The sequence below is a fragment of the Cervus canadensis genome, chromosome 19, assembly GCF_019320065.1.
Source record: "Cervus canadensis isolate Bull #8, Minnesota chromosome 19, ASM1932006v1, whole genome shotgun sequence".
In the NCBI taxonomy this organism is placed as follows: domain Eukaryota; kingdom Metazoa; phylum Chordata; class Mammalia; order Artiodactyla; family Cervidae; genus Cervus; species Cervus canadensis.
Window position 1 is genome coordinate 52422904 of NC_057404.1, and position 14682 is coordinate 52437585.

The following is a 14682-nucleotide window of genomic DNA, read 5'->3' on the forward strand; positions in this document are numbered from 1 at the left end:
CAGTTTATTAGATTAAAATTAGGAAAATCTTCTTTTCAGGATTTCAGAAAAGGAATCACTCAGAAAACCATTTGTACCACATGAACTTGCCTTAAGTTTATGATTTTAAAATTAAAATACAAGTAGAATTTATACTAACTAAAAGGTATAGTGAAGACTCAAAAGGTAAAAAAAAAAAAAAAAAAGTCTAGCCAGGATTCAAGAGGGATCACTTAATCTCTTTATAACAATGTCCAAAGTGAGATATTTTATTATAATGGTCATGAAGTATTAGGATGGGTAGAAAAGCTGTTATTTTGAAGTAGTACCAAGGTTTCATCTTTGAAGGATAAAATGTCTAATAGAAATTCAAAAAAGATGACATGATCTTAACAATCTCTAGTTAGTTTATTATTCTAAGCCATGCCCTATTATTTTTGTTTATATGTTTGCTAAAATCATTTGCTCACAGAATGAATTTAATTATATATAAAACAAGATAGGCACGAGTGAGAATGTTGAATCAAGATAATAAAAAAGGGGAATTTTTCTCAGAATTACCTGCCCAAACTAGTAAAACATGTTTGGCTTTTTCTTTATCTGATAGCAATCACAGGGTGAATTTGTTATACTGCAGTCAACTTGACCATAATTTACAAGTGCTCCCAGTAACACTGTTGCCTAAAGTGATGTGATAATAGGGGTAGTCTCCTGAGGCTAAGTTTAATACCACATTCCCTATAAAACTATTTTTGTTCATATTTACAAGTGTATGAACACTTGATATAGGTAAGTGCTATGTTTACTTGTTATAGAAAAGATGTGGGCTGCTTCTCTATCTTATACTTCAAGCACCATTGTCAAACCCATGTAGGGCAGGAAAATCCATCCAGTGATAAATTTTCATGACTGTATTCATCCCATCACTACAAACTGCAACATGTGTGGAGTAAAGGAGGCCATTCCATGGGGTACTAGCTCTAACAGGCAAAGCCTAAGAGACCAAGCAATTAAGATCAAAGAAACTTTGGGGTATTTTAGTTTTATGCCCCTCAGAAGCATTTCAGGAGTGGGTAAGGAATGGTTAAGGTTTAGTTCAAGGGTTTTTTTTTTTTTTTTATTCTATCTCAGACTTACTGCATCTTAAATTTTTGAGTAATTTGGAATCTAAAATATTCAAAATGATATTTTATCAATACCACAGAGTTAGTGAAAGAAACATAATGATGCTATTTATAAATGTTCTTACCTTCACATCTTTGACATTCATCCTTGTTCCTTCCTTCCCAACAAAGATATCATCAATGTCCACAAGGATATACCGGTCCAAAGACAAGGTCAGCCTCTTCCCTGACAGGAAGGAGATGGCATCTATGAAGATGAGCTTGTGCAGCCAAAAGTTTAAGTTGTTGCCAAAAAGAACTCGCTGAATTCCATCATGCAGACCCAGATCCTGAATCACTGTAGCATAGAGTGGTTTGCCGGACAAGGATGAAAGGGATTTTTCTGTCTGTAATTCAGTTAAAAGCACAGGCTGGTAGGTTGAATGATTATATTGGAAAATTGTCCAGTCTTCCCCAGGAAGAGGGCCTTTCTCAACCTTGGGGGCTTTGGTAATATGCAGCAAAGGAGATTGAGGGTTGACCAAACAGTCCTTTAGAGCTAGATTATTGAAAAGGTTTAATGGAAAACCTTTTAATTGTGTACTTGGTGAGCTGTTTTCATTGGCTTTATGAAAACCAATTATACTAACACTGTATTCCACACAGTATTTTTCTAAGAGCTCTCGATTCCATGAGTCCATGCTGACATACTTCAGAATATTTTCATAAATAACTAAAATATATTTCCCTTTGCCATTGTCTGTTAGAGGAGGTATATCTCCCTTGCCGGGGGCAATGACCATGTGGTGCTGAAATCGGCTGGACTCCAAGATAGCGATAATATCTTGCCCAAGTTGAGAGTATTGGCTTTCCACAAACAGGAGGACAATAGGATCAGTTTTGGATGTATCAATAGGTTTCACTGTCTTCAGCTCCATTGACCGGTAAGGCAGGATTTTAACATCAGTACATCCTGCTTCTGCAGTGGTCTCAATAAGTGTCATTTCCTGTTTATAGCCAGAGTAGAGGAAATAGGCAGAGATGACAATGCTCACCACGCAAAAGGTAGCTAAGAGAACAATCAATGTTCGAAAACTTCTCCGAAGCTTCACAATAAGATTCATTTTTTTTTAAATGCGGCTTTGGAAGCTTTTTCCAAATTACTTTCCTAAAGTGCCATCATGAATAAAGTATGAGATGGTACATATGCCACTTCCCAAATGTTCATGTAACCATTGCAAACCATGTAAAATGCGTGATGGGATCACAAGCTAGTTAAAGCAGTAGAACAGCGGACCAGGAGAGAAAAAGTTGAAGAGATTTTGAATCTGTCCAATCCCAAAGATTGCTGTAGAGTCCTTGAAACATTATCTGAAAAAGAGAAAAAAAATATAATGACTAACACAAAAATAGCAATAGTGTGTATACTTATGCTGATATATAAGAAATATACATATCAAAGATAATTTTAGTGTGTTGATATGCTAAAATATTAATAGCCTAAGGTTTACAGTTTAGATTTTGCTACATAGATTGTAGTAGATTTTTTCATGTCTTCAACCATATAAAACCCTATTTGATTTTGCCAAAATATCCATATATCAATATAGAGAAATACAGATTGAGATCATTTTTCAAACTAGTCATCTCAAAAATAAACGTAAGAAAAAAGCTTTAGTGTATAATGGTCATACTATGCAACTTGCTTCCATGAGACTGGTAAACACTATATACTTACAGAATTAGGAAATCAGGTATCTGCATGGGTTTAGAGCACTGGAGCAGGCTTGTAAGTATCTACTTAGGTATATGGATTATAAGGTGAGAGAATGATTTTGTCTCAAATAAATGGTAGTTACAGCCTTTTCCCTTTAGAAATATTCCTTTCTGAAGTTACAGGGAGACACTTGGCCCTCTTCAGCAAAACAACCAAAATAAAGGATTTCTTTTTCTCCATTATTAGAAGAAAAGTGACAGAGACGCTATGAGACAAAGAACAAAATAGGAACAGGATCTTCAGAACTTTCTAATGAAACAGAGGCCAGAAGCATCTTTTAGATGAGAAGAAAAATCTTGACATGCTTTTCTCAGAGCATATTCCTAAATTTGACTGATATCTGTTATCAGAATTAAAATTGTTTTCCATTATTAACTTTTATCCAACAAATTACTTTCTATCATTCAAAAGAAAAATAATACATAGAAAGCATTAAAAAAATATTTCCCTAAACTGCTTCACCACACTGGATATAATTTTCCATTATAATTTTTGTGTTTTTATTATGTTTTTAATTTGTAATACATATACTGTAAGTTGTGTATTATTGATGTACTAAATCATAGAGAACAAATTAGCATGTTTTATAATAATGAGCTGTATATTCCATCACTTTGTAAATTTTTTATGTTTAAAATTGTTTATTTGAGTAAACAATAATTATGCATATTATTTATTATTAGATTATTAAAGATTAGATTTTTAGAAGATTATTAGATTTTTAGAAGATTGTTAGATTAAATGATTACAGATATGAGTATATCATTACTTCCATTTTATGTTTTTATGTTCTCAAATACGTTTTTCCTACTTAGTAATTTAAATGAAAAAAATCAACAAGTTGAAAAATAATGTCTCAGATTTTGGAAAAATATTTAAACAATCTCAAAAGCTAACAATTTAAAAATTTTAAATTTTAAATTTCTACCAAACATTTTTGGTTTTTCAGATTCCAGATATATAAATAGACATGATTTTTCCCCTTTGAAAGAGTGAACAAATTTTTAAAATCTTCCCACTGATTTCAAATTCACTTTAACGGAAAATTAGCACCATATGCCAGGTACTAACTAATACACTGTTACCAAATATAATTTTTAAGTGCTATTTGATTCCCCCCAAACCTTTCAGTTGTTATAAAGTTTTGCTCCCTTTGAACAAATTAAATTATATTTTACTGAAAAGAAATAAAACACAGTGATAAAAAGGCTTAGATTTGATATAAAATATATAAAATAATTATGGTATGGTCTACCTTACTTTTATGTTTATTTGAAAATGTTCATAAAGTAAATTTTAAAAATAAAAGTCAAATTAAATTGTATAAAATAAATACTGAAAGAGATTTGAAATTTTCCAAAGAAAATTATCCAGTCTTTATCATATTTCTTCCCAGACTTCTCCAAATTCAAGTATTTGATTAAAAAATCTACTTACAGAAACGGAATCTGTCGCACTCCCACCTCCACCTTGCATCACCCCACAAAAGTAGAAATCTAATCTATAAACTTCAGGGGTTTGCTTAGTATTTTCAGAATACATTTAATCAGGTATTTGAAAAGAAACAATGTGTGTAACAACTTAATAGTTGTTAAATCTTTATCTATTCTGACATCAAAAATGTGACATTTATTTTTGAATATACAAAGCATGAGATGTCAATTTTGCATATTAGAACAGCTCATTCTAATATGCAATAGTAAAAAAAAAAAATAAAAAAGCATATGGGACCAGAATCTGCCAACCAAAAGAATCAATAACATTTAAATGTGACATTTATTTAGCATTAATATGTTCAGAGTTAGAAGAATGATAGATGCATATTACCACCACTGTGTGTGCGTGTGTGTGTTTGACTCTGCATTTATGTGTGTCTGTTTATCAAATGAGTTATATTTCTCATTCAGTCCACTTGTTCATTCTTCCAAAGAAAAGATTCACCAGTGGAGGTGAGGAAGGCTGGACAAAAGAAGATGATATAACAAAGAAATTTATTCATGTTCTATGCCTGAGAAAAGAAATGGTATGGCATTGTTTGGGATGCCAAAGAAATAAAGTATATATAACTGGGGAGGGGAAAAATCTCCACCCTAGCCCACTTGGTTCTTTTGGCTGATCTAATAATTAAAATGGTGGGGGGGAAGGCAGGAGAAAATCAAATTTACTTTCATATGTATGGAGGTCTCATAGATACAAGACCTAAGAAGTGAACAAAGCATGCAGCTTTTAGGCAAAAAACAATAAATTTGAGAAGAATTGACAAGACAAAGGAACCATCTTGGGTACTATTTAGTGAACAATCTAAGCAGTTTACATAGCCTTCTCCACCCTGAATTTCCAATCTCTGATGATAAGGATGTCTCCCTACCTCCTGGGGCAGGGAGGATAGCTTTCATATGGGATTACTTCCTAATTTCTGGAGACAAAGGAGAGGTAGAGTGTTCTTGTACTGTTATTTCTTAAGTAACTTTAATTCCAAATAATCAACATGCCCAGTTTTGTGTCCAACTCTTCGTGACCGCATAGACTGTAGCCCACCAAGATTCTGTCCATGGAAATTTCCAGGTAGGAATACTGGAATGGCTTGCCATTTCCTACTCCAGGGGATCTTCTTGACCCAGGGATTGAACCCAAGTCTCCTGTGTCTCCTGCATTGGCAGTCAGATTCTTAATCTGGAGCTTCCCTTGTGGCTCAAGTGGTAAAGAATCTGCCCACAATGCCAGGGACCTGGGTTCGATCCTTGGGTCAGGAAGATCCCAGTATTCTTGCCTGGAGAATTCCAGGGACAAAGGAGGTTGGTGAGCTACAATCCATGGGGTTACAAAGAGTAAGACACCAGTGAGCAACTAACACTTTCAATCAATATGCCACTTTGGCAAATTTGGAGATGGTCTACCCTAAGCTCCAGCAATATATATTGACCTCTGCCCCTAGGTTCTGGCACAGAACTCCTAAATTCCTTGTAATTTCCTGGGTGATATGAGTGTCTTTTGTTCTAGTGATGCTATACCAAGCAACGCCCTGTGGAGCTCTTGGGCACAAAAGCATTGTGTATTTGTTTGATTAGAAGAAATAGGCTTCATTCAGACTCCACGACTTTCCCTGAGTTTCAATGGGCAGGTTCAAGCAGTTGTTAATTAAGGAAGGGAGGGGATGCAAGACTATGGAGAAAACAAACAGCCAAGAGAAACAGTAATGCAACCCTGGGGCAAGGCCCCATTCTGCATCAATGGAGATACACGACATTATCTTTAAACTCTTTTGCAGATACTAAAACCCCACCAGATGGGAGAAGTTAAGGGTTAATGAAGGCATGCTGCCGATATGCACCTGGAGGCCAGACTGATTGGAACCATTAGATTGATGACGCTGTTTCCTATTTGCCTCACCACCAACCAATCAAAAGAATGTCCATGAGCTGATCACTCTCTCTTTGAAAACATTCTCACTCATTATAGTAAAATTTCTCACTACCCTCTCCAAGTGGGGACACACAGTTTTGAGGGCATTAGCCCACTGTACCCCTGTCCCCCTTCACTTTTCCTGGCAAAGCAATAAAACTATTCTTTTCCACTTCACCCAAAACTCAGTCTCTGAGATTTGATTCCGTGTCAGGATACAGAGGTTAGATTCAGCTTCTTTCTCAGGACCATGCAAGCCCTCACCTATGTATCACTTCATCTAGCTGTTCAACTATATCCTTTATTATTCAATAAATGAGTAAAATTGAGTAGGTGTTTCCTTAAGTTCTCTCAGTTGTTCTAGCAAATAATCAAATCCAAGGTGGGGGCATCCTGGGAACCTCTGTTGTATAGCCAAGAAGGACAGAGGCAGGACTTGTAATTGGATCTGAGTTGAGGATCAGTCTTATGGGACTGATTCCTACCCAACATATGGGGTCTGCACTAACACCAATTAGAGTCCGATTGTGTCCCGGGCTTCCCAGATGCGGCTAGTGGTAAAGAACCCCTCTGCCAATGCAGGAGACATAAGAGATGTGGGTTCGATCCCTGGGTTGGGAAGATCCCCTGTAGGAGGTCATGGCGACCCACTCTAGTATTCTTGCCTGGAGAATCTCTTTGGACAGAGGAGCAAGGCAGGCTACAGTCCATAGGGCCGCAAACAGTTGGACCCGACTGAAGCAGCTCAGCACACACACCCAGCTAGCGTCCCAAAGCACTGCTTGATGTGGGGAGAAAACCTCACACACCCTGTATCGGAGGAGTTTTAAGTATGATGGTGGTATGAGAGTAAAAGAGAAACACACAGGAGGAAAAGTAGGTTCTCTATACACCTATCTGGTGTTATGACCCTTAAAAAGAAAAAAAAGACAATGCAGACTGCAGAGCGGTAGGGACACCTGAGAGACACACATACGTTAAATGAATCATATAAAATTAATATTCATTTAAGGATAATAGTGAAGCCATTAAAATGCTGCTCCCAAAATCCAAAATTACATGGAGCGTTTTATGGAGCAGTCTAGGTGATAGGCCAAAATTTTAATTTTACCTTAATAGAGAGCATTGTGAAGGATGAATCTGAGACCAGTTGGCAACAAACAGGCTCACAGGGGCACTCTGCCCGCTTTCCCTTCCACCATGGTGTTGGCTTCCCTTATAATATGAATGGCTATGTGTGGATAGCTGAGTAATTGCATCTGTGAGTCACTATTTCCTTAAGTACCATACCAAGCAAGTTAAATAGGTTTTGATCCCAATTCCACTAAATCTGCCTTTTATATTTCCTAATAAGTCTATTGTTAAAAATTTGGAAAGGGAGACCTCATTATTTTGGCAACAACGTATCCCAAAATATCAGATGTGTGATCCCTCTGCATATTTTGGTGAAGAAAAAAAAAGGGGGGGTTTACAGGTGCTGCTTTCCTTGTTCTCGCTCTTTTCTTTCCTCCCTTTTTTTTAACTTCTAATCTTCCAAGTGTGACTTATCACATCAATAGTAGTAGAATATCTACCAAATGTCTACCAGAATTTCCCTCTCTTTTAAGATTGGATAGTATGAAGAAATTACTGTTTTGTGTATCTATTTTTAAATCACTCTTTGACTCATTTCCACATTGTGTTTATAGATTTTCTAAAATACAGTCTGCAAAATCCATTTACCAACAGGTCCTCAATTATCGTAAATTTTTACTAATCTCTGGTAGCAGCAGAGAAATCAGTAAACAAAGCAACTGCAGGTCCTACTGTAGTCGCGAATTTTGGCATGAAGGAAATTCAGAAGTAAGTTAGAGGCTAGGATTAGCAATGATTATACACGTGATTGTTTCTTTCTTGAAGGTGATCTGATGAGATCTTCAAAGAGACTCAAAGTTCAGCTGAAATTGAAAGCAAGGAGAAAACATTTACTGGCATTTAATGAGAAGCTGCTGTTTGCTGGTCATTATTCTACATTCTCGGCATTCATCAGCCTGTTTAGCCATTATGAGTCTATTTTTTAAATGAAGAAACTGAGATTTAGAGGGTGTAAGAAAAAGACTGAGATTATATCATGAGTGATTTGTGATGCTAGAGTTCCATTTTCTCACCATAGCACTTGTTGAGAAAAATCAAAATTAAGTTAGATGAAACCAAAACCTTAGCAGTTACCATAATGAAGTAATTTAAGATATCAGCAAGTTTTATTTCAACTTTAAAAATTCATATATTCAAAGCTAAAAATATCTAACGCAAAAACAGAAAACATCTAGAAGTGAATTATTAGTAGATCAGTTGAAAAGAAGCTGTATTGTAAGTTGTGATGACATAAGAATTGCAATAATTTGATCACTCTTGACTTTTCATGATATATGGAGGGGGAAACATATTTTACCAAATACCTCATTTCTACATGTTTCATGAGATTTTTGTTTGACCCTTAAGATTATAATAAAGAGCTTATATTTCATATCAATACAGGAGTGTCTTTAATTAAAAACTGTGCCATGTAAACATTTAACAGTTTATTCAAATACATTTATTAATTGCATTTTCACTCTCTGGGGGAGAATTCTAAAATTTGTAACCATATTCCAAGAGAGATACTCTTTTTTTTTTTTTTTCAAGTATAGGTCAGCACCACATAAAGAAAAATGAAATAGACCAGAATAGAAATACAGATATACTTCAGGAGTGAAGGTAAGTAGTGCTTTAAGAAATGTTTGTTGTTAGAGGTATGTGTGTCTTGTGTGTATGTGCGTGTGTCTGTGTATTAGTGTTCTGGATCCCGATGTAAGATTATTTTCTATTCTGAATCAGGGTCAAAAGGTTTTGAGAAACACTACTTGAGAGGGCGCAGCTAATTCAAATTATTTAACCTGATTTTATAAATAACACAGAGGTTTTAGCTGAAGATGAAAACAGTCTCTTTTGATTCCAAGTGATTCCTGAAAGTATCCATTATTGATTTAACCAAACTGGAGACTAGGAATTGGTTGATAACAGATGCTGTGGTCACTTGGCACTCTTTTCAGCATCCAGGACACAAAATATTACGATATTATTTTTGGTAACAACCATAGCTTCATACATAACTTTACAGATGAATGTACAAAGTGATGAGTAACTATTATATTTAATGAGAATCAAAGAAGCATACTTATTTTATCCTTTTCTACAATAAAGATATTTTCTACCCTTGTAAATAACCAGTTAACTACTACCCAACTTTTAGATATTTCATATTTTCTTGAGTTCAGTAATATAATATACAGTTACTTTAATCCTCAAAGTGTGCATTTTTATCACTAAAAACTCCAAAAGTGTAATTTCAAGTGTAATAATACCATTACTACCACTGTATTATATTGTAACATCATATTATACTAGGTACATAGCTCTGAGCTATCAGTTACATTCACACTTCAAAAGCTTATGAAGACAACTCAGTAAATAGAGAGCAAATGTCAGGTGATCTCTCACCATTTCCTGGAGATATACTATTTACCACTTTCCTAGGTCTTGTTTTCTAAAGCAGAGAAACAATACAATTTTTCAAAAAGAAAAATCTATTTGTATTAAAATCAAATTGCGAATATCTATGTATTTATCTTATTTATTAGAAAAACATGGAAACTTTGAGAAGAAGGAAAATACTAAGTGTACATTTATTCTGATTTGCCACATAAGATATCTAGATATAGTAGCATAAATGCTATTTGTGACCAAGTGGGGTGAGTAAGTAATCATTATGTAAAACTGTTTTATATTTATATTCAAAATTTCATGATTGATTTTTGCTTTTAATAGTATCTCCAGTATGGTCCGGGATTAAATAGAATTAGACAGTTCTGGAATGCCTGTATCTTTCCCAAGGGCTCTGGAAATCCAGACCAACTCCCTTAGAAACTTGGGATGACTTTGGATAGATCTGTGGCATCTGTCTCATTTTGTCTGGATTTGGAGGTCTCCAGGCAAGAATATTGTAGTGGGTTGCATTACCTTCTCCAGGGGATCGTCCCGATCCAAGGATCAAATCTGGATCTCCTGCAATATCCAAAACTGAACTGATTTTTTGCCTTTCCAGTCCTAGTTTTATTTTAAATGTCCAATTGTAAATATTAGGGCTTCCATGGTGGCTCAGATTGTATAGAATGTGCCTGCATTGCAGGATGTTGTTACATTAGATTGGCTGATTAATGGCCACATTCTTCACATTTAATCCATTAACACAAGTTTTAAATCCACTGTTAAAAAAAAATAAAGACTTATTAGAAATGAAAGGAAAATAGTAAAGAAAAGAAATTAAGAACAGATGAAAGCAAAAGTCAGGCAGGTGTGTTTATTTTTTTAATGATGAGATGATATAGAGCTGAATTTGAAGATACCTGAATACTTGAAAAATAGACTTTTTAATAAAATAATTTTTTTATAATTATAATTTGATCACCTCAAATATCAAGGGTGGGGAGTCTGGTTAGATTGGGTTATCAGGATTCCTGCTAAAACTAGATTTTGCAAGAAAATGCAAACCTGGGAGAAGGTTCAGAAGCCTGGTTAGAGTTTGGTCAAACAAAGCATCTTTGTCACATGCATGAAACAATCATGCTAAATCAACAACTTTTTCACATTTTGCATATATTAACTTTTTTCTCTACCCCAAGGAATAAGTCAAATGCTACCTTCTCCAGAAACTTGTGGGTTGGGGGAAAAAGTCTGAACCTCAGTTTTGTCCTTGGGAAACTAAAGAAACTTAGCTGTTTATCTATTTCCACGAGTTTGTTACATTTTTAACAATTTTACAACTAATTTTTATAACACAAGTAAAGTTACTATAAATACTAGGAGATAAAGCATTATAATTCATCTTTCATAAAGTTTACAACTATAATAGAATGTAATATAATTTGAAAAGTAAAATATTAAAAAGAAGTTATTCTCAAGCTAGTTAACCTTTTTTAAAACACAGGCCATACAAACAAGTTAATCAGTTATGTTTGCCATCTGTTTTACTAGAATTCAAGATGTTAACCTAAATATTGGTATGTTACATTTACTTGAAAAGAGAAAACTAAGACATTTGTTTTTTAAAATGCATTATTTCTTATTTCTAAACGTGAATCTCCTAGCATATTCAACACTAGAGGGCGATGCGTTCTTGCTTTTATTATAAAAATAGAACCACAGCACTTCCTCTGTTGACAGCTGAAATGCTAAGTAGCTGAGTACAGAGTGCATAGGTAACTTTGCTTTTAAGACAAGCATTCTGCTGTTGACATCAGAGAAACATCAGTGATTCTTAAGATTAAAATACCAATTATGCCACATTTCTATGCCAAATACATTTAGTTAATTCATACTTGAAATAAAAACAACCAATATTAGATTGCTTATATGATTTCATTTCCAAATTCTTATTTCTGCTTTTTCATTAAATATATTTTTTGCTGTTGTACCCAAGATATAGATAAATGAAATATCACAAGTTCTTAACATCTTACTAATTTTTGCAAACTTTTAAGATCTAAATCTTTTACTTAAGGGAACAAAATTATAGTGTCTGTAATTCAAAGATGTATAAAACAAACTTTGCTACATCTTGTTTCCAACTAACATTTTCTTTAGGATATACAAATTTTATTGCTTAAATGGGTAGAATGCTATACTTTTTTTGTGTGAAATAGAGTTACCATTCAGTTTTACATTTCTCTACTATGCAATCATGTTTGTGCCATAATTTCATTGGCCCCAAAAAACATGATTTCTGAAGATTTGAATCTGCTTAAATGATTACCTTCTTTTAATAATCTTAGGAGTAAGTAAATAAGATAAATGATAATCAAAACTTAAATACAAAAGAGAAATGTGAATATAATGATTTAGGTCATCTCCCAATTTACTTTACTTTTCAGTTCTATGTGGAAATATAAAACATAAGAATTTATTCAAAATAATTTAAAATTGTGGTCACAATTTCTGTTTAAAATGGAATTATGATTTATTTGAAAAGCTTTCTAGATACCAACTTCTACTGCTCCCAGTTATATCTTAGAATTATATTATGTGTTTTCATTATAATTTATCATTTACCTGAGAATCTGTAAAAGATACCTGTTTGCATATAGTTGCTGATGATTTGAAAGACAATGAATCATTAGGAGGTTGTCCAGGCAATGAAATTAATCATCTTGAGTAATATGGACAAACATATAACAAAATTTATTTCTGTTCATGTTTTGAGACTTTCCCAAAGTTATTTCCATAAGTTAGTCATTAAAAATTTGTTAAAGTATAGAGACTAAGAAATGATGTTCAGTACCACAGTATCATAAAAGAGTACTGAATCAGATGGCAACATAGCTTACAAACTATAATTGGAATTCAAACATCAAGATGATTGAAAATGCAATTAAAGAATAGTTCTTAATTAGATTTAGTCACGTCATTCAGCTCAAGTCATAGTCAAGGCCACACATACACATGCACGCACAATGCAAATCATAAAAGTCCATTTTGGAAAAGTGGCCATAGACCAAATACTGCAAAGTCAGCAACATCACTGTCAAGATTAAGATCTGGGCAGTTCTCTATGAACTGCTGCTATTGATGTCTCTGGATTGTGGATATAGATGAAGACACCCTAACCTATAGGGAATCTATTCTATACACTTTTAGTTGGCATGGCCCTGCCTTGGCTGTGAGAGAAGCTGGGAAATAATTATCAGATATCTAACGTGAAGAAGTTGAAACTTCTATGATTATGAATTTTTTAAGCATAAAAAGAGTTCAAATTGTTGAACAGAATGAAGATAAAATAATTGATAAAATGTAAATTAAACTAAATGACCTTAAATATAAATGATAATAATAAATTCTCATGGGACTGAAAATAAAATCAGAGATAGTTGAAATAAATAAGATCAATAGAACCAATAGAAGTCAGAAGAGAGTAAATGGAGTAAAAATGTTCTAAGAACACTGTATTAAGATCATGATATTAATTGACTTAAGACATTGTTAAGTATGTATATTTTGATTTCTAATGAAACAAATATAGAACGTATATCTCCAAGACTACTACAGGAGACATAAAGAAGTGGTAGAAAAAATATTTAATTAAAAATAATAAGCGGGAAAAAAGAAACCTGAACAGGTGTGACTAATGCAAAACAAAAAATATTTCGGTCTGCTTATGTTAGTAATCAAATTGCATGCTCAGTCACTTCAGTCGTGTCTGACTACTTGGGAATTTCTGGGCTATAGCCTGTCAGGCTCCTCTGTCATGGGATTCTGCAGGCAAAATTACTGGAGTAGCTTGCCATGCCTTCCTCCAGGGGCTCTTCCCTGATCCAGGGATCAAACCCTCATCTCCTGTGTTTCTTGCATTGCAGGCAGATTCTTTTACCACTAAGCTACCAGGAGGCCCTGGTAATCACATTAAATATAAATAAACTAAATTATCTTTTAAAAACAAGATTGGCAGACTGACTTGGAAAAGCTCACAAATCCAAAGTATATGTTGTTTAAAAGTAACACATGAAAAAATGTGTGAAAGTAAACATCTGAAAAAAGATACATCAGAAATATTTTAATTAAAAGAAAACTAATAAAGCTATCTAAATATCAGAAATTTAAATATAAGGCAAAAGAGTTACTAGAGATACAGAGATCACTTTAAAACAGCAAAAAGTTCAGTTCACTAGAAGTCATTAAATTTAAATTTATGTGCATCTAATATCATGACCTCAAATATATAGAGATAAGCAGAACTACAAGCTATTATTTACAAATTTCCAATTGTAGAGAATGAATTTATGACATATGCCAAGAATTCATTGAAAAATCAGACAGAAGATTAGTAAGGTTAAAGAAATACTTATAAACACAATTAACAAATTTTGTCTAAAAGACATACTTAAAATATTATAGTCAATAGCTGTAGAATGCATATTGAACTTATGGATATTTACAAAAATTAATCATACTGAGTCCTAAAGAAAGTCTCAATAAATATTAAAGAACTAAACATCATATAGAAATGTACTATAACCATGATATAATTAATAGAAACTAATAACAAACAACTAGAAAATTCTCATATATTAGAAATCTAAGAAATATAATTCTAAATAACTTAAAGCAAAGAAAAAAATGAATATATACATTATGTTACAAATTATATCCAAAATAACACATATGAAAATTTGTGTATTAAGCTACCATAATAGACAAATTTAGAATCTTAGAAGCAGGTACTCATAAAAAGTATGAGCAGTCTTCTCAATAAGCTAGAAAATAATAAGATAATAACAAAGATGGTAGAAGAAAACCATAACAAAATGGGCTGAAAAAAATCAGGTAAAAATGCAATGTGTGTGTTAGTCA

General features: G+C 33.5%; 1 protein-coding gene across 2 annotated transcripts in view; it reads right to left on the reverse strand.

Moving 5' to 3' along the window:
• LOC122422205 (bifunctional heparan sulfate N-deacetylase/N-sulfotransferase 4) overlaps positions 1 to 14682 on the reverse strand; it is a 286857-nt gene that overhangs the window by 249997 nt on the left and 22178 nt on the right. The window contains exon 2 of one of the 2 annotated variants that reach the window (XM_043438525.1): positions 1229 to 2453. In XM_043438525.1, coding sequence (XP_043294460.1) covers positions 1229 to 2206 — 978 coding nt within the window. In that variant the 5' untranslated portion in view covers positions 2207 to 2453. Of the gene's footprint in view, positions 1 to 1228; positions 2454 to 14682 lie in introns of those variants that run through there. The other variant, XM_043438526.1, reaches the window with a different exon arrangement.